This window comes from Salvelinus namaycush, chromosome 16, assembly GCF_016432855.1.
Source record: "Salvelinus namaycush isolate Seneca chromosome 16, SaNama_1.0, whole genome shotgun sequence".
Taxonomy (NCBI): domain Eukaryota; kingdom Metazoa; phylum Chordata; class Actinopteri; order Salmoniformes; family Salmonidae; genus Salvelinus; species Salvelinus namaycush.
Genome location: NC_052322.1, coordinates 39,812,812 through 39,833,877, shown reverse-complemented (window position 1 = coordinate 39,833,877; position 21,066 = coordinate 39,812,812). Strand labels below are relative to the sequence as shown.

At 44.1% G+C, this 21,066-nt stretch overlaps 1 protein-coding gene and 1 pseudogene across 1 annotated transcript; both read left to right on the top strand.

Moving 5' to 3' along the window:
• The first annotated feature begins 4,561 nt into the window (after nucleotides 1-4,561).
• On the top strand, nucleotides 4,562-19,886 carry LOC120061428 (probable ATP-dependent RNA helicase DHX35). The gene is made up of 20 exons (XM_039011231.1): nucleotides 4,562-4,607; nucleotides 5,248-5,375; nucleotides 5,468-5,560; nucleotides 6,091-6,168; nucleotides 6,364-6,468; nucleotides 6,566-6,627; nucleotides 6,762-6,831; nucleotides 7,337-7,396; nucleotides 7,858-7,970; nucleotides 9,513-9,609; nucleotides 9,690-9,848; nucleotides 14,303-14,513; nucleotides 14,705-14,829; nucleotides 15,080-15,325; nucleotides 15,544-15,621; nucleotides 16,828-16,957; nucleotides 17,057-17,138; nucleotides 17,244-17,315; nucleotides 17,558-17,669; nucleotides 19,025-19,886. Exons 1-20 carry the CDS (start codon nucleotides 4,568-4,570, stop codon nucleotides 19,061-19,063), a joined length of 2,100 nt encoding a protein of 699 aa, XP_038867159.1. The 5' UTR covers nucleotides 4,562-4,567; the 3' UTR covers nucleotides 19,064-19,886.
• LOC120061742 lies at nucleotides 19,402-19,507 on the top strand (annotated as a pseudogene).
• Nucleotides 19,887-21,066: the final 1,180 nt, after the last annotated feature.

The following is a 21,066-nucleotide window of genomic DNA, read 5'->3' as shown; positions in this document are numbered from 1 at the left end:
AAAACCTGTTTTCGCTTTGTCATTATGGGGTATTGTGTGTAGATTGATGAGAACATAAGGCTGTAACATAAAAGAAAATGTGGAAAAAGTCAAGATGTCTGAATACTTTCCAAATGCACTGTAAATTATTTCTGCACTGATTTCTGCTCTCTTAAAAGCCTCGGTTTTCTGCACGTTAACACTAGAAGCTAATTACCTAAAATGTATCAATTGAAAGTGTGGGTTCACAGCTCCAATCCAGATGTGTTAGTCATTACTGAAATGTGGTTAGGAAAGAGTGTTTTGAACACTGATGTTAACCTTTCTGGTTATAACCTTCTTCGGCAAGACAGATCTTCCTAAGGTGGTGGAGTGGCAATCTTTACCAAGGAACACCTTCAGTGCTCGGTTGTCTCCACCAAGTCTGTCCCCAAACAATTTGATTTGCTGGTTTTAAGCATTAAACTATCAAAAAACACCCAGTAACAGTCAACAAAGAGTTATCAGCCACCATCAGCACCGGCATGTACAATAAATGCCCCAAGCCAGGGCTTTCCAACCCTCTTCCTGGAGATCTACTGTCCTGTAGGTTTTCAGTCCAACCCTTATTTAACAGTTCTCATTCAGCTAGTTAAGGTCTTGTTGAGCAGCTAATTAGTAGAATCAGGTGTGTTAAATTAGGTTTGGACTGAAAACCCACAGGATGGTAGATCTCCAGGAAGAAGGTTGGGCAGCCCTGCCTAAGCTCTCTCATGGCCCCTTACACTAAGTTTGAATTTGTCCTGCTAGGTGACCTAAACAGGGACATGCTTAAACCACCTGACCAAGTCCTAAAGCAATGGGACTCCCTAAATCTTTCTCAGATTGGAGTCATACCTTGTGGGAATGGTAACAAACACCCAGAAATGGCTACTCTCCTTGATGTTATACTTACAAATAATCCTGATAGGTATCAGTATGGTGTTTTCTGTAATGACCTTAAGTGATCACTGTTTAACAGCCTGTGTTTGTAATGGCTGCTCAGTGAAACGACTTGTCCTGACTTGTCATAGACGCTTGCTAAAAAACTTTAATGAGCAAGCCTTCCTCCATGAACTGGCCTCTGTAAAATGGTATAGAATCAGCTTGATCCCCTCTGTCGAAGACGCTTGGACCTTATTTTTTTATATTTTCAGTGGTATTATTAACAAACACTCACCCATAAAGAAAATTAAAAACAGGTTCAGCCCCTGGTTTGACCGTGATCTGGCAGAGTTACTCCACCTCAAGAATTCTATTTGGCAAATTGCTCGGCATACTCAGGCTGACTGGCTCTCATTCAGGCAAATTTGAAATAAGTGCACTCAGGCTATCCGGAAGGCCAAAGTTAGTTACTTTAAGGAGTAGTTTTCTCTGTGGGTCTAACCCCATGAAGTTCTGGAAAATGGTTAAAGACCTGGAGAATAAACCCTCCTCCTCACAGCTGCCAATGTACCTTAATGATGATGTGGTTGTTACTGACAAGAAGCACATGGCTGAGCTCTTTAATCACCACTTCATTAAGTCAAGATTCCTATTTGACTCTGCCATGCCTCCTTGCCCGTTCAACATTTCCTCATCTCCCACCCCTTCTAATGTGACTATCTCTGATGCTCCTCCCTCTTTTTCCCCTGCCCCGCTACTTAGTTTCTCCCTCCAGGCGTTCACTGAGTCAGAGGTGCTAAAGGAGCTCCTTAAACTTGACCACCAGAAAAAATCTGGTTCAGATGGTTTAGACCCTTTCTTCTTTAAGGTTGCTGCCCCTATCATCGCCAAGCCTATCTCTGACCTTTTTAACCTGTTTCTCCTCTCTGGGGAGGTTCCCATTGCTTGGAAGGCAGCCACAGTGCATCCTTTATTTAAAGGGGCGATCAAGCTGATCCTAACTGTTTTAGGCCAATTTGTATTTTGCCTTGTTTATCAAAAGTGTTGGAACAACTTGTCAATAATCAACTGACTGACTTTCTTGATGTCTATAGTATTCTCTCGGGTATGCAATCTGGTTTCCACTCAGGTTATGGATGTGTCACTGCAACCTTAATGGTCCTAAATGATGTCACCATTGCCCTTAATTCTAAGCAATGTTGTGCTGCTATTTTTATTGACTTGGCCAAAGCTTTTGATACGGTGGACCATTCCATTCTTGCGGGTCTGCTAAGGAGTATTGGTGTCTCTGAGGGGTCTTTGGCCTGGTTTGCTAACTACCTCTTTCAAAGAGTGCAGTGTATGAAGTCAGAACGTCTGCTGTCTCAGCCACTGCCTGTCACCAAGGTAGTACCCCAAGGCTCTATCCTAGGCCCTTTTCAATTTACATCAACAACATAGCTCAAGCAGTAGGAAGCTCTCTCATCCATTTACATGCAGATGACACAGTCTTATACTAAGCTGGCCCCTCCCTGGATTTTGTGTTAAACACTCTACAACAAAGCTTTCTTTGTGTTCAACAAGCTTTCTCTGCCCTTAACACCTCCAAAACAAAGGTCATGTGGTTTGGTAAGAAGAATGCCCCTCTCCCCACAGGTGTGATTACCACCTCTAAGAGTTTAGAGCTTGAGGTAGTCACCTTTACAAGTACTTGGGAGTATGGCTAGATGGTACACTGTCCTTCTGTCAGCACATATCAAAGCTGCAGGCTAAGGTTAAATCTAGACTTGGTTTCCTCTATCGTAATCACTCCTCTTTCCCCCCAGCTGCCAAACTAACCCTGATTCAGATGACCATCCTACCCATGCTAGATTACGGAGACGGAATTTATAGATTGGCAGGTAAGGGTGCTCTCGAGCGGCTAGATGTTCTTTACCATTCGACCATCAGATTTGCCACCAATGCTCCTTATAGGACACATCACTGCACTCTATACTCCTCTGTATACTGGTCCTCTCTGTATACACGTCACAAAACCCACTGGTTGATGCTTTTTTATAAAACCCTCTTAGGCCTCACTCCTCCCTCTCTGAGATACCTACTGCAGCCCTCATCCTCCAAATACAACACCAGTTCTGCCAGTCACATTATGCTCTTTTCAGTTCGCTGCAGCTAGTGATTGGAATGAGCTGCAAAAAACACTCAAACTGGACAGTTTTATGGCCATCTCTTCATTCAAAGACTCAATCATGGACACTCTTACTGACAGTTGTGGCTGCTTCGCGTGATGTATTGTTGTCTCTACCTTCTTGCCCTTTGTGCTTTTGTCTGTGCCCAATATGTTTGTACCATGTTTTGTGCTGCTACCATGTTGTGTTGCTATCATGTTGTTGTTATGTTGCTACCATGCTGTGTTGTTGTCTTAGGTCTCTCTTTATGTAGTGTTATTGTGTCTCTCTTGTCGTGATGTGTGTTTTGTCCTATATTTTTATTTGATTTGTTATTTTTAATACCAGCCCCTGTCCCCGCAGGAGGCCTTTTTCCTTCTGGTAAGCCATCATTTTAAATAAGAATTTGTTCTTAACTGACTTACCTCATTAAATAAAGCTATAAAATAAAAAAGTTATGGAAATAAAAGATTGATCTATTATGAATTATTATTCGTCTGTATGGATTCATTAACATTTTTGGCGGCCTTTTTTGTCAACAATATGGCCTCATTAACCTGGACAGTGGTCTCGAGTGGAAGGCCTCGAGCAGAGCATGGGGGGTTCTCAAGCTGAGAAAATATATATTTTTAAATGATTGCTAGTATTATTATTTTTAAGTTATGCCCAGCTCAAGAGGCCCCTTGATGATGTGAGCCCTGAGGCAATTGCCTCTTTTGGCTACTGGTAAGTCCGCCACTGCTTGACAGAGCTTGAATAATTAAAAAAACAATATTATACAATCCAGGTGTGCAAAGTTCTTAGCGACTTACCCAGAAAGACTCATAGCTGTAATCACTGCCAAAGGTGATTCTAACATGTATTGAGCAGGGGTGTGAATACTTATGTAAATTAGATATATCTGTATTTCATTTTCAATCAATTTGCAAAAAGTTCTAAGAACATGTTTTCACTTTGTCATTATGGGGTATTGTGTGTAGATGGTTGAGATTTTTGTTTGTTTGTTCATGCTTTAACAATAAAATGTGAAATAAGTCAAAGGGTATGATGAATACTTTCTCAAGGCACTGTATGTACTGTATAAATCATTAAAAATGTTTTGTATATATATACTGTATATAGCATAAAGCATTCACTTTAACCTATGGTCATTTGTGCCATATTGTGGTCAAAATAATAAACACTCAAGGAATCTCGCCGTAAACATGACGTTATATTCCTAACACCGCGTTTTATGTTTTTTTTGCCGCGTTCAAAACAACTAGGAACTGGGTACTCGGAAATCGAAATATCCGACATCCGACCTCAGTGTGTTCAAGACAACTGGGAACTCGTAAAAAACGAGCACAACCTGGAAAATTTGTTTGAACGGTCATCCAACTCGGAATTCCAAGTCATAAACTCGGGCATCTTGCTTGAGCTCCGACTTTCTGACCTGAAGATTACCGACGTCATGATTTGACCTCGTATTTTTCCTTGTTCTCAGTTGTGTTGAACGCACCATTAGGCTAGAAAAAATGTGTGACGTAGAAGCCAAGATGGCGGCCCCCCTCTCCACGATGAAATTTTGGAAACCGGGTAAGCGCAATATTGTTAAATTAGACAATGATTGCATGCATTTGGTTGTTTCACGTAAAAAGTGTATTCATTTGTGCATGTGAATTAGTGCGTAAGACATTTATAGCAGATAACCAACGTTTTTTCCCGCCTGCGTTGTGTTATGATCGCTAACGTTACTGCTGTGGTCCATTGTCCATGATACTAGCTAGTTATAACGTTAACTAGCTAACGGTAACGTTACTAACTAGTTACTGATATCTTGAGGATTGTGAACGTATTTAAGTTGCCCAACATGACAAAATATACGTTGTCAAGCCACATTGGCTAGGATGTAAAGGGGTGTAACTAGCTAACTAATTAACTAGCTAGCTAGTTACTATCATTCGGTTCCCGCTCGGTTATGCATAAGGATTTTGCACGTCCCTTTGCAGTAAAAATGTATCTATAGCTATATTGGCCCGTCATCATATCAGGCGTTAGTTATGTAAACGTTAGCTGAATCCAAGCTGTCAGCAGTATTTCACTATGCAGAGAAACAATCTGTGGTGTTAGGTCATCTTATCAATGTTGTATTTGTTTCATTGCGGCGTTGATTACGGTTGATCATGAATTTACGCCGATCTTTGATTATCCTACATCATCATCGTCTGTGTCTAAGGTTCGGAGGCCCCCGGGATATCGGAGGAGCGGCATGTCACGACAGAAACGACAGGCTCCCCCATAATTTTCAACCCTCACACCGCGCTGTCCATCGAGAAGCAGCGACAGAAACTTCCTGTTTTCAAGGTTGCTCATCAACTCTCATTAGTAAAGTGTTTTTTATTGTTTCTACTAAAATCATGGGAGCCCTGTTGACATGTCTGCCATGTTGTTTTCAGCACAGAAACAACATCCTTTACTTGGTGGAGAGTTACCAGACAGTGATCATCGTAGGAGAGACAGGATGTGGGAAGACTACACAGATCCCCCAGGTTTGGATAAGCTAATATACAGTAGCCAGGCTTGACAATGACAGAGTTGGCTCAAGCAGCAGTTCATATCTGGCTAGTTCTAACTAAATATGAAGGATTTTGACCATTCTCATGAAGTAGGACAGATTAAAATAGAAGTTGGGGTAGGGGAACACTTGACTCATTACTGTGGAGAATACTATGGACACACCAGTCTTCCACTAGTGAAGCTGAGTTGTTTTGCAGCCAGTAGAACAGCCTCCAGGCAGGACACTGCAGCAGTGGACTGATACCCTTCACACCGCTTCCTTCTTACGGAGCGGGAGAGTGACCTTGTCCGCTGCTTACTAGCCATTTTATCTTCTATGCAACCAGGGTTCGGAGCAAATCAAGTGGGACTTAATTTCTGCTGAGTAGGCTGTCCTAGACTTTATATTGATGCCCCTCGCTCTCTTTCTCTCACACTCCCCCTTGTCCTCTGTCTTTCTCTTGCTCTTCTGCATCCCACTCTTCCCCTCTCTCTTACCCCTTCCTTTCTTTCTCCACCTCAGTATTTGCTGGAGGCTGGCTGGGCAGCTGAGGGGAAGGTGATTGGTGTGACACAGCCTCGTAGAGTGGCTGCTATCTCAGTAAGTACTCCTATCTCCCTCACATTCTCCTTAAGCTCTGCCGGCCCTTTGGACCGCTTACTGCCCTGAATATCAAATAGTCCCCTTTTATAATTTTAAAGAGTTGCAAAGAACGATATAACTTTATTAAAATAACTGTATTTTGGCACTTTTTAGAGGGGGGCACTGAGGCTGTTTCCTCTCTCTTCCTGTCAGGTAGCCAATCGTTTGGCAGAAGAGCGTGGAGCCCTGTTGGGGCATGAGGTGGGCTATACCATTCGCTTTGATGACTGCTCTGACCCCCATGCCACCCGCATTAAGGTACTACAGTCAGCGTGTCGCCATGTCCCCTGACACATAGTGCTACCATCAATTCCTTGGATCTTTTCCTTATGTGAATTTTCTTTTTCTCCCTCAGTTCCTGACAGATGGGATGCTGGTGAGAGAGATGATGGCTGATCCTCTACTGAAGAAGTACAGGTGAATAACTTCACTAACAAACTGATCTAGTATTGGCTACGCCATACTAGCCTCAGACTGAATATCAATGGTGGATTCACAGTCTGGGTTCATCCTGTTTTAACCCCAGGGATCTGTCTATCTTTCCTCCTCAGTGTCCTAATGCTCGACGAGGCCCATGAAAGAACCCTCTACACGGACATAGCCATCGGCCTGCTAAAGAAGGTAGCTTCTGTGCATGTCTTCTTTAATGTTGGAATCCTTAATTGAAAAGATAGAGAAGTGTTTACCCTGCCTATGTTTTGGTAAACAGCTGAGGGATGGGCCTGGAGAAATGAAACCACTCTTAAATTCAAAGCCACAGCTATGTATCTGAGGACTGACCATCCATGATATAAAAACTTGAGTTTTGAGGCTATGCAATGTTATATTGACTTTGTTTGCAAACATTGGAGTATAACAAGCTTATATTTTGCGTTTCTGATTGGTACGACCGTTGAACTAAGCTCATCAGGCATTTATAAGTTATGTTCTTCAAGAATCAATGGGTGTATGTTCAATTTATAAGTCAAGAAATGTATGTAGCAACTAAGGATTCACAGCTTTAACAGCTCTATCTACTTCACTGTAATGTATTTCCACTGACCATGCATTCAGTTAGGCTTACAATGCATCTGAAATCTATTAAATCTAATAAATAAAGCTATCTCCTCGTTTCATCCTTCTCTAGATTCAGAAGAAGCGCAGAGACCTCAGGCTGATAGTGGCCTCTGCCACTCTGGATGCCAAGGTGATTCTCTGATTCATTAAGATGGACGGATATGCTTCAGTACAGAGAAACAAAGGAACCGGGAGAGATGAGCTGATGTCATGAGACCACAGTGCACTGACATCTGAAATGTACTACCAAGATAGTGCAGTTGGCTCATGAATGCGTCAGTCAGCAAGCCAGATGGGACATCAGGCTGTATTTTTTTCGTTTGTCTTGTGCAGAAATGGTTTTTATGTTAGCCAACTCAGCAATTTTTGCTTCATAGGATTTTTTCAGAATTGCTGTAGTAATACTGTTCCCTGTGTAGCTCAGCCGAATCTCGCTTTAGGTACAGTTACATTTCACATTTGCAAATACAGTTGGATAACATATCTATTTTGTCTTAGAAACAAACAACTCCTTTGTTGTGGTCATGCTAGTGTCAAGCCTGTTTAACTGGTTACATCTTACCCACTCCTATGTTATCACCTTGGCTGCAGAAATTCCAAGAGTTCTTTAACCTGAATGAGACTGGAGATCCTAACAAGGATACGTGTGGAATTCTGACGGTGGAGGGACGCACCTTCCCTGTTGACGTCTTCTACACTGTCAGGTATTCCATGGAATTCTGAGCGTCTCTTCTGACTCCAAACCTGTCACATATGATCACATTCTACAGCCCCACATCCTTAATGTTTAATTGGTCTCAGAATTAATCAAGCTCAGGACAGACTGAGTTGAGCATCTCCTCACATTGTCTGCGCTCTCTTTCTCTCTGTCCCCAGACCAGTCATTATACACTGTCTCCCCTATCTCTGTCCCCAGCCCAGTCCTTATACACTGTCTCCCCTATCGCTCTGTCCCCAGACCAGTCATTATACACGGTCTCCCCTATCGCTCTGTCCCCAGACCAGTCATTATACACTGTCTCCCCTATCTCTCTGTCCCCAGCCCAGTCCTTATACACTGTCTCCCCTATCTCTCTGTCCCCAGCCCAGTCCTTATACACTGTCTCCCCTATCTCTCTGTCCCCAGCCCAGTCCTTATACACTGTCTCCCCTATCTCTCTGTCCCCAGCCCAGTCATTATACACTGTCTCCCCTATCTCTCTGTCCCCAGCCCAGTCATTATACACTGTCTCCCCTATCTCTGTCCCCAGCCCAGTCCTTATACACTGTCTCCCCTATCGCTCTGTCCCCAGCCCAGTCATTATACACTGTCTCCCCTATCGCTCTGTCCCCAGCCCAGTCATTATACACTGTCTCCCCTATCGCTCTGTCCCCAGACCAGTCATTATACACTGTCTCCCCTATCGCTCTGTCCCCAGCCCAGTCATTATACAATGTCTCCCCTATCTCTGTCCCCAGCCCAGTCATTATACACTGTCTCCCCTATCTCTGTCCCCAGACCAGTCCTTATACACTGTCTCCCCTATCTCTCTGTCCCCAGACCAGTCATTATACACTGTCTCCCCTATCGCTCTGTCCCCAGACCAGTCATTATACACTGTCTCCCCTATCTCTCTGTCCCCAGACCAGTCATTATACACTGTCTCCCCTATCTCTGTCCCCAGCCCAGTCCTTATACACTGTCTCCCCTATCTCTCTGTCCCCAGACCAGTCATTATACACTGTCTCCCCTATCGCTCTGTCCCCAGACCAGTCATTATACACTGTCTCCCCTATCTCTCTGTCCCCAGACCAGTCATTATACACTGTCTCCCCTATCTCTGTCCCCAGCCCAGTCCTTATACACTGTCTCCCCTATCGCTCTGTCCCCAGCCCAGTCATTATACACTGTCTCCCCTATCGCTCTGTCCCCAGCCCAGTCATTATACACTGTCTCCCCTATCTCTGTCCCCAGCCCAGTCCTTATACACTGTCTCCCCTATCGCTCTGTCCCCAGACCAGTCATTATACACTGTCTCCCCTATCGCTCTGTCCCCAGCCCAGTCATTATACACTGTCTCCCCTATCGCTCTGTCCCCAGACCAGTCATTATACACTGTCTCCCCTATCGCTCTGTCCCCAGCCCAGTCATTATACAATGTCTCCCCTATCTCTGTCCCCAGCCCAGTCATTATACACTGTCTCCCCTATCTCTCTGTCCCCAGCCCAGTCATTATACACTGTCTCCCCTATCTCTCTGTCCCCAGCCCAGTCCCAGACTATGTGAAGGCCACAGTGGAGACGGTGCTGAAGATCCATGAGACTGAGGATGATGGAGATGTTCTGGCCTTCCTCACTGGACAGGTGTGTTTCTCTTACGGTTTGATTTTGAGCTGGGTACTTGTTGTCATGTGACCTGTGTGTGACCTGTGTGTGTCCTGTAGGAGGAAGTGGAGAAGGTGGTGTCTCTGCTCCAGGAGCAGGCCAGAGCTCTGGGCCGTCTCGGCATGAAGAAATACCTCAAGGTGCTGCCCATGTACGCAGGCCTGCCCTACACTGACCAGATGAAGGTGTTTGAGAGGACGCCCCCTACTGTCCGCAAGGTGAATTTCAATCTGCCTCTGTGCTCCGTCCCGATGTCCCTACGCAGTGGTCATCAACCCTGATCAATGGAATGTTAAATTAGTTGTTTTGCTACTGGGCTGGCACAAAAGTCTGCACATCTTCTAGTTCTCTAGGACCAGGGTTGGTGAGAGCTGGTCTAGGGGTACTGCATATGATGCATGTATCACTATCAGCGTCCTAAAGAGACGCAGGGTCTTGTCCGGGACAAGTAAAAACAAATGGATATATTTATTTATTGTCGGACAAGAAGAATATAGATTTAGGTTGTCCAAATGGACAAGAAAATAAAATCACACATCCCAATATCAAACAATTACTCTGATCAGAGAGGCTAACATTGGAATACATTTTTTAATGTACATAAATAAAAAAGCCTACAGTGCCTTCAAAAAGATTTCGCACTAGTGGTCTTCACGGATCCAAAAAGTTGGACCGGTTCTGAAATGGACCTGGGTCTTTCCCACCCGGACCCGATATGCATAATCTTTTTAAATATAGAGACCCGTTCCGAACGGACCTGAGGACATCTAGACACGTTCCATATAGTCCTAGGTGGATCCCAGTCCGCTCTGGGTGAACAAAGCATCAGAAAAGCTACTTTATTAACCAGAGCTGATAAAGCACAAGAGGAGGGAGAGAGGTACCACTCTAGCAGACGGGGGAGGGGGCATACTGTGAGCGAGTGACAAGGGGAGGAGAGATGGCAACCAACCAAGCTGACTCGCGCTATAATAGACTAAGGGCTGCCATAGCTAGGTTATTTATCATCAAATATGATTACATAGTACCTGTCTTGGACTGTATCGAACCAGGAGAAGCTAATTAAGCTAGCTAGCTAGGCTAACTGATGCTGCAGTTCATACACTTTCTCATCTTAGTTACAAATAACTCCATTCAGAATATTAAGTAGCAGCCTGCCTACCCGTTTGCTCTTGGTCGTTGTAGCCTATCCTTCTCCTTTTTATTCCGTAATTTTAATTCCATCTTTCACTGATTAGATATCTCCTAACTTTTGCCACACGCTGAGCGATGCTCTATGACTGTAGCCTATTGCCGCATTGATGACTTATGATTGACCAAGAGAAAGCGCCGTTCTTGTGAAAAGCAAGAGCAGCAGCATAAATTATAAAATGTCTTTCTCTACTGCAGCAGTCGCGTCCGGACAAGTCAGTTAGTCAGACCTACTGGTAAATTTAAAAAAGCAGACATTGAATATCCCTTTTGAGCATGGTGAAGATATTAATTACACTTTGGATGGTGTATCAATATACCCAGTCACTTCAAGGACACAGGGGCCTTACTCAGTTGCCGGAGAGGAAGGAAACCACTCAGGGATTTCACCATGAGGCCAGTGGTGACTTTAAAACAGTTGGTGTTTAATGGCTGTGACAGGAGAACGCTGAGGATGGATCAAATCAACAACATTGTAGTTACTCCACAATACTAATGTAAATGACAGAGTGACATGAAGGAAGCCTGTACAGAATAAAAATAATGCTAGTTGATTCTGTTGACATACTCGAGGCACGGTAGTGTTCAGATCAAATGGTCACGTTAGCGGAGGCAGTCATCATGTTGAAACTATTTAACCATAGACTTAATTGTTTAAAACCTGGATGTTTTATGTCATTTTATGAAGCATGTCTTACCTTGTTTCAAAGTAGCCTCGCCTAAAATGCGACCATAGAAATGTTGAGGGAATTACTCTACATGGCCAAATGTATGTGGACATCCTTTCAAATTGGTTCATTCTGCTATTTCAGCCACACCTATTGCTGACAGGTGTATAAAATTGAGCACACAGACATGCAATCTCCATAGACACACTTTGGCAGTAGAATGGCCCGTACTGAAGAGCTCAGTGACTTTCAATGTTGCACTGTCATAGGATGCCACCTTTCCAACTAGTCAGTTCGTCAAATTTCTGCCCTGCTAGCGCCACACAAACTCACAATGGGACCGCCGAGTGCTGAAGCGCGTAAAAATTGTCTGTCCTCAGTTGCAACATTCGCTACGAGTTCCTAACTGCCTCTGGAAGCAACGTCAGTACAATAACTGTTCGTCGAGAGCTTCATGAATTGCGTTGACATGGCCGAGCAGCCGCACACAAGCCTAAAATCACCATGCGCAATGCCAAGCTTTGGGCTGGAGAGGTGTAAAGCTCGCTGCCATTGGACTCTGGAGCAGTGGAAACCTGTTCTTTGAAGTGATGAATCACGCTTTACCATCTGGCAGTCCGACAGACAAATCTGCGTTTAGCGGATGCCAGGGGAACGCTACCTGCCCGAACGCATAGTTCCAACTGTGAAGTTTTGTGGAGGAGGAATAATGATCTGGGGCTGTTTTTTATGGTTCCAGTGAAGGGAAATCCTTTACGCTACAGCAGGGGTGTCAAACTCATTCCACGGAGGGCCTAGTGTCTGCAGGTTTTTGGTTTTTCCTTTCAATAAAGCCCTAGACAACCAGGTGTGGGGAGTTCCTAACTAATTAGTGATGTTAATTCATCAATCAAGTACAAGGGAGGAGCGAAAACCCGCAGACACTCGGCCCCCCGTGGAATGAGTTTGACACCTGTGCGCTACAGCATACAATGACATTCTAGACGATTCTGTATTTCCATCTTTGTGGCAACAGTTTGGGGGAGGCCCTTTCCTGTTTCAGCATGACCATGCCCCCGTGCACAAAGTGAGGTCCATACAGAAATGGTTTGTCAAGATGGGTGTGGAAGAACTTGACTGGCCTGCACAGAGCCCTGACCTCAACCCCGTCGAACGCATTTGGGATGAATTGGAATGCAGACTGCGAGCCAGGCCTAATCACCCAACATCAGTGCCCGACCTCACTAACGCTCTTGTGGCTGAATGGAAGCAAGTCCCTGCAGTAATGTTCCAACATCTAGTGGAAAGCCTTCCCAGAAGAGGAGAGGCTGTTATAGCAGCAAAGGGGGGAACAATTCCATAATAATGCCCATGATTTTGGAATGAGATGTTAGACGAGCATACTTTTGGTCATGTAGTGTATTTTATAATGCTTAATATGACAATGAAACCAGCCTTTTTCTCATGTTCTATTGGTTTTAAATCAATGTTATTTTATTGTCCAGCAGCCAAAGGCATAATCCTAGTCATATTAGTAAACCATGCTAGTTGATGATAATCCTAGTCATATTAGTAAACCATGCTAGTTGGTGATAATCCTAGTCATATTAGTAAACCATACTAGTTGGTGATAATCCTAGTCATATTAGTAAACCATACTAGTTGATAATAATCCTAGTCATATTAGTAAACCATGCTAGTTGATGATAATCCTAGTCATATTAGTAAACCATACTAGTTGGTGATAATCCTAGTCATATTAGTAAACCATACTAGTTGGTGATAATTCTAGTCATATTAGTAAACCATGCTAGTTGATGATAATCCTAGTCATATTAGTAAACCATACTAGTTGATAATAATCCTAGTCATATTAGTAAACCATACTAGTTGGTGATAATCCTAGTCATATTAGTAAACCATACTAGTTGGTGATAATCCTAGTCATATTAGTAAACCATACTAGTTGATGATAATCCTAGTCATATTAGTAAACCATACTAGTTGATAATAATCCTAGTCATATTAGTAAACCATACTAGTTGGTGATAATCCTAGTCATATTAGTAAACCATACTAGTTGATAATAATCCTAGTCATATTAGTAAACCATACTAGTTGATGATAATCCTAGTCATATTAGTAAACCATACTAGTTGGTGATAATCCTAGTCATATTAGTAAACCATACTAGTTGATAATAATCCTAGTCATATTAGTAAACCATACTAGTTGATAATAATCCTAGTCATATTAGTAAACCATACTAGTTGGTGATAATCCTAGTCATATTAGTAAACCATGCTAGTTGATGCATCATTAGATCTCCCTTTAAATTCTAACTGATATTTTAATCTGTGGGCTTTTGAGAACGGTGTTTTCCTGCTAATTGCATTTTTTAACATTTGCGCATAACCTACAGCAGGGTTAGCCAACTGTCGGCCCGCTAGTTGGTGTTGGAGACCCTTTTCCAGGGGTGGGGGTAACGTGACAGGTGACTTTAACATTTGGGCAAGTAAAAATTGTCCTAATTATCTGAAGGACAAGTGGCAAAGAAAAGTTAATGTCAAGTTCTCAGATGGCCAGATTGTAGTTTGTGGCAAAGAATGCTTTTATACCTCTGCTTGGACATAGGACAGCCATGGGTATACGGTAAGCTTCCTTAAGAGTACCGAGCGATGAAAACACTTTTTGCCACAGGATGAAATGATCTGAGTGGCTGAAGCATGTGCTTTATAATCAATTCACAATGTGCAATTCCCCTTTGCAAAGCCTTGTATTGGATATACAGGAGTGGGCGGTCTATGTTAAAGCGCTCTCTCTGGTTCCCTAAGGTGGTGGTGGCCACTAACATAGCAGAGACGTCCATCACCATCAACGGCATCGTGTTTGTGATCGACTGTGCGTTTGTCAAGCTGCGGGCATACAACCCTTGCACTACCATCGAGTCGCTGGTGGTCACGCCCATCTCCAAGGCCTCAGCCAGTCAGAGGGCAGGACGAGGGGGACGCAACCGAGCCGGGAAGTGCTTCAGACTATACACAGGTGTGTATGTGTGAGGGAGGGGGGGTCTCTGTGTGTTTGTTATCAGAAAAGGCCATCGGTGAGGGGGAAAAAGTGTCAAGAAAGCTCTAAGCTTTCTCAGATCAGCAATGGCGAGTGAATGACAGCAGGGGAAGGGTGTGGAATGCAGCCCTGTACTGCGGTGTGTGTGTTCTGACCTGTCTGTGCTCCAGAGGAGGATTTTGAGAAGCTGCCTGCGTCCACGGTTCCCGAGATGCAGCGCACCAACCTGGCCCCTGTCATCCTGCAGCTCAAAGCTCTGGGCATAGACAACGTGCTGCGATTCAGCTTTCTCTCTGTGAGTCCATCCAGTACAATGTGTGTACTTTGTTTTGAGCACTGTAATCTCGGGTTTACTCAGATCTAAAATCTTTCGGAATTTGGTCAGATGCTGAAGTAGTCTGTACACAAGATTAAGAGCACTGTGAAAGGCTCACAATTCTGAAAGATGGTGAATTGACTCAAAGAGCACCAAGACTGGTTATCAACAAATTATAAACTTTGATAGCCTGCGTATTAAACTAACTTTATAATTGTTCCCACTCTAGCCTCCTCCAGCCCAGTCCATGGTCCAAGCCCTGGAGCTGCTCTACGCCCTGGGGGGTCTGGACCAGTATGGTCGTCTGACTGACCCTATGGGCATGCGTATGGCAGAGTTCCCCCTCAGCCCCATGTTTGCCAAGATGCTGCTGGAGTCAGGAAACTTTGGCTGTTCCAAGGAGATCGTTACCATAGCAGCCATGATGCAGATCCAAAACATCTTCATGGTGCCAGCCAATCAGAAGAAACCAGCAGTGAGTGTTGCACATGTCGTCATGTTGAATGCCCAGTCTAAAATGTTCTGTTGTGCAGATCTGTATGTCAGTCTCTGTGCTTCGAGACTCCAAAGCTTTTACCTGTGTCTGAGAAGCACGGCATCTACCATCCTAATCACCTCTCGTCTCCCTCTCTGTCTGCATGTCTCCCCGTCTCTTTTTCTCTCTCTGCTCCCATCCTCCTCCCTCCTCCATAGGCGCGGGAGCATCGCAAGTTTGCTGTGGCGGAAGGAGATCATCTCACCATGCTCAATGTGTACGAAGCCTTCATCAAGGTGGGCACTGCCACTGTATGGGCCACCGCTGGGAATGAAGCCTTCCGTTTAGCAGCGAACAACCTGAATCTTTTTATATGAACATGGTCCATGAACAGCAAAACACTCTGAATGATATAACATTTTAGATTGATATCTTTCCAGGACAGCTTTACTAAGCATTTGCATTTCTGAGAACTATACTGAACAAAAATATAAACGCAGCATGCAACAATTTAAAAGATTTTACATATAAGGAAATCAGTCATTTTAAATAGATTCATTAGGCCCTAATCTATGGATTTCACATGACTGGGAATTCAGTTATGCATACAGATACCTTTTTAAAAAAGGTAGGGGTGTGGATCAGAAATCTGGTGTGACCACCATTTGCCTCGTGCAGCGCGACATATCTCCTTTGCAGAGTTGATCATGCTGTGGAATGTTGTCCCACGCCTCAATGGCAGTCCAAAGTTGCTGGATATTAGTGGGAACTGCAACAAGCTGTCTTACATGTTGATCCAGAGCATTCCAAACATGCTCAATGGGTGACATGTCTGGTGAGTGTGCAGGCTTCATCAGCTGTCAGGGTGGCTGTTCTCAGACGTTCCCGACAAGTGAAAAAGCCAGATGTGGCGGTCCTGGGCTGGTGTGGTTACACGTGGTCTGTGGTTGTGAGGCCGGTTGGACGTACGGACACATTTTCGAAAACGATGTTGGAGGTAGCTTATGGTAGAGAAATTAACATTCAAATCTCTGGCAACAGCTCTGGTGGACATTCCTGCAGTCAGCAAGCCAATTGCACGCTTCCTCATCTTGAGACATCTGTGGCATTGTGTTTGTTCTGTGACAAAACTGCACATTTTAGAGTGGCCTTTTAGTATCCCCAGCACAAGGTGCACCTGTGTAATGATCATGTTTAATCAGCTTCTTGATGGCCACACCTGTCAGGTGGATGGATTTTCTTAGCAAAGGAGAAATGCTCACTAACAGGGATGTAAACAAATTTGTGCACAAAATTTGAGAGAAATAAGCTTTTTGTGCGTATGGAACATTTTCTGGGATTTCAGCTTATGAAACATGGGACCAACACTTTACATGTTGTGTTTATATTTTTGTTCATCGTAAGTACCCTTGTTATTTTCCAGCGGGAATAAAACCTAAATGGTAGACCAAAAGGTCAAATACATGTAACTGGTTTGTGTCTACCCCCTCTCATCCCTCCAGCACCAGAAGAGCTCTCAGTGGTGTCAGGAACACTTCCTCAACTACAAGGGTCTGCAGCGAGCCATGACTGTTCGAGAACAGCTCAGACGACTCATGAATAAATTCAAGGTGCCACGCACCTCCAGCGAAGGTGTGTATACCCCACATTTCTGTCCTGTTTGTATCCTTTATGTGCACCTCTTTACGGTGTTCAAATTAAACAGGAAATTGTGTTTTTTGTCTTGTCCAGGTGACCCGGATGTGATCCTGAGATGCATTGTGTCTGGGTTTTTTGCCAACGCTGCCCGCATGCACCACTCAGGATCCTACAGGTGACTACCAACTACCTGAAACACTGTTGCTCATTGCTTTTGCCTTGACTAGGCTGAATGTCTCTACAGTTAATTCATCCCCTCCTCACACCTTCTGTTTTCCAGGACTCTACGGGATGACAGAGAGCTTCACATCCATCCCAACTCTGTGCTGTTTGGAGAGAAGCCTACGAAGTGGTGAGGATTTGGCTTTTACATTGGTCCAAGGATTCTCAAACCTCTCCCTGGGGACCCCAGAGGTTTCACTATGTTGTTGTAGCCCTAAACTAGCTCAGCTGATTCATCTACTCAAGGGCATAATTGATAGTTGACTGAATCAGGTGTTCGAGCTCTGGAATAGATCAAATATGTCTGGGTCTCAGAGGAGAGGAATGAATCTTCCAGATATATGCGTCTAACACTGCCATGTCCTCGCCCAGGGTTGTCTTCAATGAAGTCGTGCAGACCTCTAAGTACTACATGCGTGATGTCACAGCTGTAGAGTCCTCCTGGTTGGTCGAGCTTGCTCCCCACTTTTACAAGCAGGCTAAGGTAGGAGAAAAACACTGTCTTTCTAATACTCTACTCTTTTTGTTCTCGCTTGTTTGTTCTGAGAAAAGAACAAAGCACGCCCATAACACATATTAGGGCTATGTATGTACATTACATGATCAAAAGTATGTGGACACCTGCTTGTCGAACAGCTCATTCCAAAATCATGGGCGTTAATATGGAGTTGGTCCCACCTTTGCTGCTATAACAGCCTCTTCTACTCTTCTGGGAAGGTTTTCCACTAGATGTTGGAACATTACTGCAGGGACTTGCTTTCATTCAGCCACAAGCATTAGTGAGGTCGGGCACTGATGTTGGGTGATTTAGGCCTGGCTCGCAGTCAGCATTCCAATTAATCCTAAAGGTGTTCGACGGGGTTGAGGTCAGGGATCTGTGCAGGCCAGTCAAGTTCTTCCACACTGTTCTCAACAAACCATTTCTGTATGGACCTCGCTTTGTGCACGGGGGCATTGTCATGCTGAAACAGGAAAGGGCCTCCCCCAAACTGTTGCCACAAAGATGGAAGTACAGAATAGTCTAGAATGTCATTGTATGCTGTAGTGTAAAGGATTTCCCTTCACTGGAACTAAGGGGCCTAGCCCGAACCATGAAACAGCCCCAGACCATTATTCCCCCTCCATCAACCGTCAGTTGGCACTATACATTCGGGAAGGTAGTGTTTTTTTCCGTGGCAACCCAGATTTCGGACTGCCAGATGGCGAAGCGTGATTCATCACTCCAGAGAACGCGTTTCCACTGCTCCAGAGTCCAATGGCAGTGAGCTTTACACCACTCCAGCCGAAGCTTGGCATTGCGCATAGTGATCTTAGGCTTGTGTGCGGCTGCTCGGCCATGTCAACGCATTTGATGAAGTTCCCGACGAACAGTTATTGTGCTGACGTTGCTTCCAGAGGCAGTTTGGAACTACCACTTTGCGGCTGAGCCATTTTTGCTTCTAGACGTCTCCACTTCACAATAACAGCACTTACAGTCGACCAAGGCAGAAATTTGACAAACTGACTTGTTGGAAAGGTGGCATCCTATGACGGAGCCACGTTACAAATAGCCGAATCCACAAATTTCACGGGGTGTCCACCTACTTTTGTGTATGTATAGTGTATGTAAGCATGCGTGTAACTGTCCGTAGGACCTTTTTTTGGATCTAATCTTATGTATGTAGAACAGTCTATTGATGTTCTGTGTGGACTCCAGGAAGAGTATCTGCTGCTTCAGGAACAACTAATGGGCATTCTAATAAAACACTGCCATATGATATGTTTATCTTAGTCTTTCTCTGATTCACTTTATATCCCTCTTGTTCTCTCTGTCTGTATCTCCTTCTCCCCATCTGTTAGCATGGGTCATTAACCAGCAAGAGATCCAGGGTCCTCTGAGCTGGTTTCTGTCCGCCTGTCATAACTCTGACCACTACGTCCTGGTTCCAACCCCTCACCCAGAGAGGACCAGCGTTAGGGGAACAGAGTCATGGGAAGCAGGGTACTGGGTAAGACCCGAAGAGGAGAAAGGAGAACACCCCTCCTAAACCTACACTGTGCCCCCCCCCCATCCCCATTCTGATACCCTCTTCCCCTTTATCACCCTGTACAAAGATGTATTATATATTTATTTCTCATTCCACATGGTAGTCACTAGAGGGCCATTCTGAAACGGACAGAACAAATGAGCATGTACATGGGCTATTTGTTCTGAATTTACTGAAGGGTTAGGGGACCCCCCCTGTCTGCGTTTTGGCTTAGATCAAATGTAGGATCTGTTCTTATCAGTTTAATGTCTGAAAGTTATAGTATGGTTGGAGAGCTTTATAGTTCTGTCCTTTCCAGCATGGCCAGATAGACCAGGTCCCATCCACACCTGTACATATAGACAGAGTAGGCTCGGGTCCAGGGAATGGGGGTACCATACCTGGTCCTTGGTTCCATGGTTATTTTTTTATGGCTTTGGGCTCAATTCAATCGAACCCTGTAGTATTTACGCAGTAGCTCTTTTTCCCCATGGTCAAATAAAATCCCAACCAACACCAGCTAGACTCCACAGGTAGATGCTTCCAGTTTAAGATAATATGTGTGTGTGTATATGTGCAGTAATTTGTAAAACCAAGATGCTGTGTAAACATTGCTATGGGGGGTTTGATTTGAATTCCAGCCTCTGTTTTTACGTCGTGGCATGGCGCGGTAAATAAACGAAGACTGAGTGTGAGGATGTGAAACGTTTTTTTTGGGGGGGTGCAAAAAATGTGTATCTTATTTTGTAATAATTTGCTCCTCCCCTAGACTGGGTGCTAGTCTCATCCTACTGTAGCTGTCAGTACCAAGGCTAGCGGTCTCCTTTTTCCAATACTTGTCTCTAGAACAGGAATCCCCAACTCCACTCCTGGAGAGATACGGGAACAGCAGGGTTTTGTTCCAACCCAACCCAACCCAGCCCCAACACAATCAATCAACTACTCATGGTCTTCAATCTGGATCACGTTTAGCTAAATCAGATGTGTTAGTGCTGGAACAAAAGCCAGCACACCTAATGGCTCTCCAGGACCAGAGTTCGAGAACCCTGCAATCTACAATCATAAGTGTTTTGACTCAGTGGCACAGATCTATAAGCTTGTGCCACAGATGGAAATTCCATTTAGGATTTGATGTGTCGACACAGAATGTAGCGTTCTGGGTTATTACTGTGAAAAAGACCTCTCTGCTTTTAGACAGTATCTCTACAACTCTTTACTACTGTCTGTCTCAAACATAGTGGCCTTTTTAACCGTTCTGTGCCAAATGATCTAACCATATTTCACATTTCATTTTGGTATGAAATGTGCAAATAACCCATCAAGCATTTTAAGTGCAAAAGAAGCAATCAAAACTGAAAAATGTAAGTGCCATTTTTCCATACGAATAAGTGCATTGAGAGATGCATATGAAGCCTAAAAAATGTAAGCATTGTATATTTTTGAGCCATTTCTCTTTGGCCCACCACTGTTTCCCTTTTTCACCATTGGTTGTGGTTTGCATAAATCAGTTGTTCTTTTGTACACCATTGTCTGTGTCAAGACCAGTAATGTTCAACAGAAAGGAAGGCACACATTTTTATGGGTCACTGCTATCTTGGTTCCTTTGGATGTCCCTGCTCATAACCCTAACATTTTACATTTTAACTTCAATGGGTGGGTAGGGACGTCCGAAGGATACCGGATAGCATGGCCCATTTTTAAGTACGTTTCACCCCATATATTACAACAACCCCTGCTCCTGTCTTGATTTGCTCTTCCTTATTTTCTTTGTTTTTCTCTAGGAGTGCTATTATTATTGGAGAAAAAAAATGACCCCCAAAAGCTTTAGAGTAAGAAAACAAACAAAACCATAGGGCCTGCTTTCATTTCAGTAAG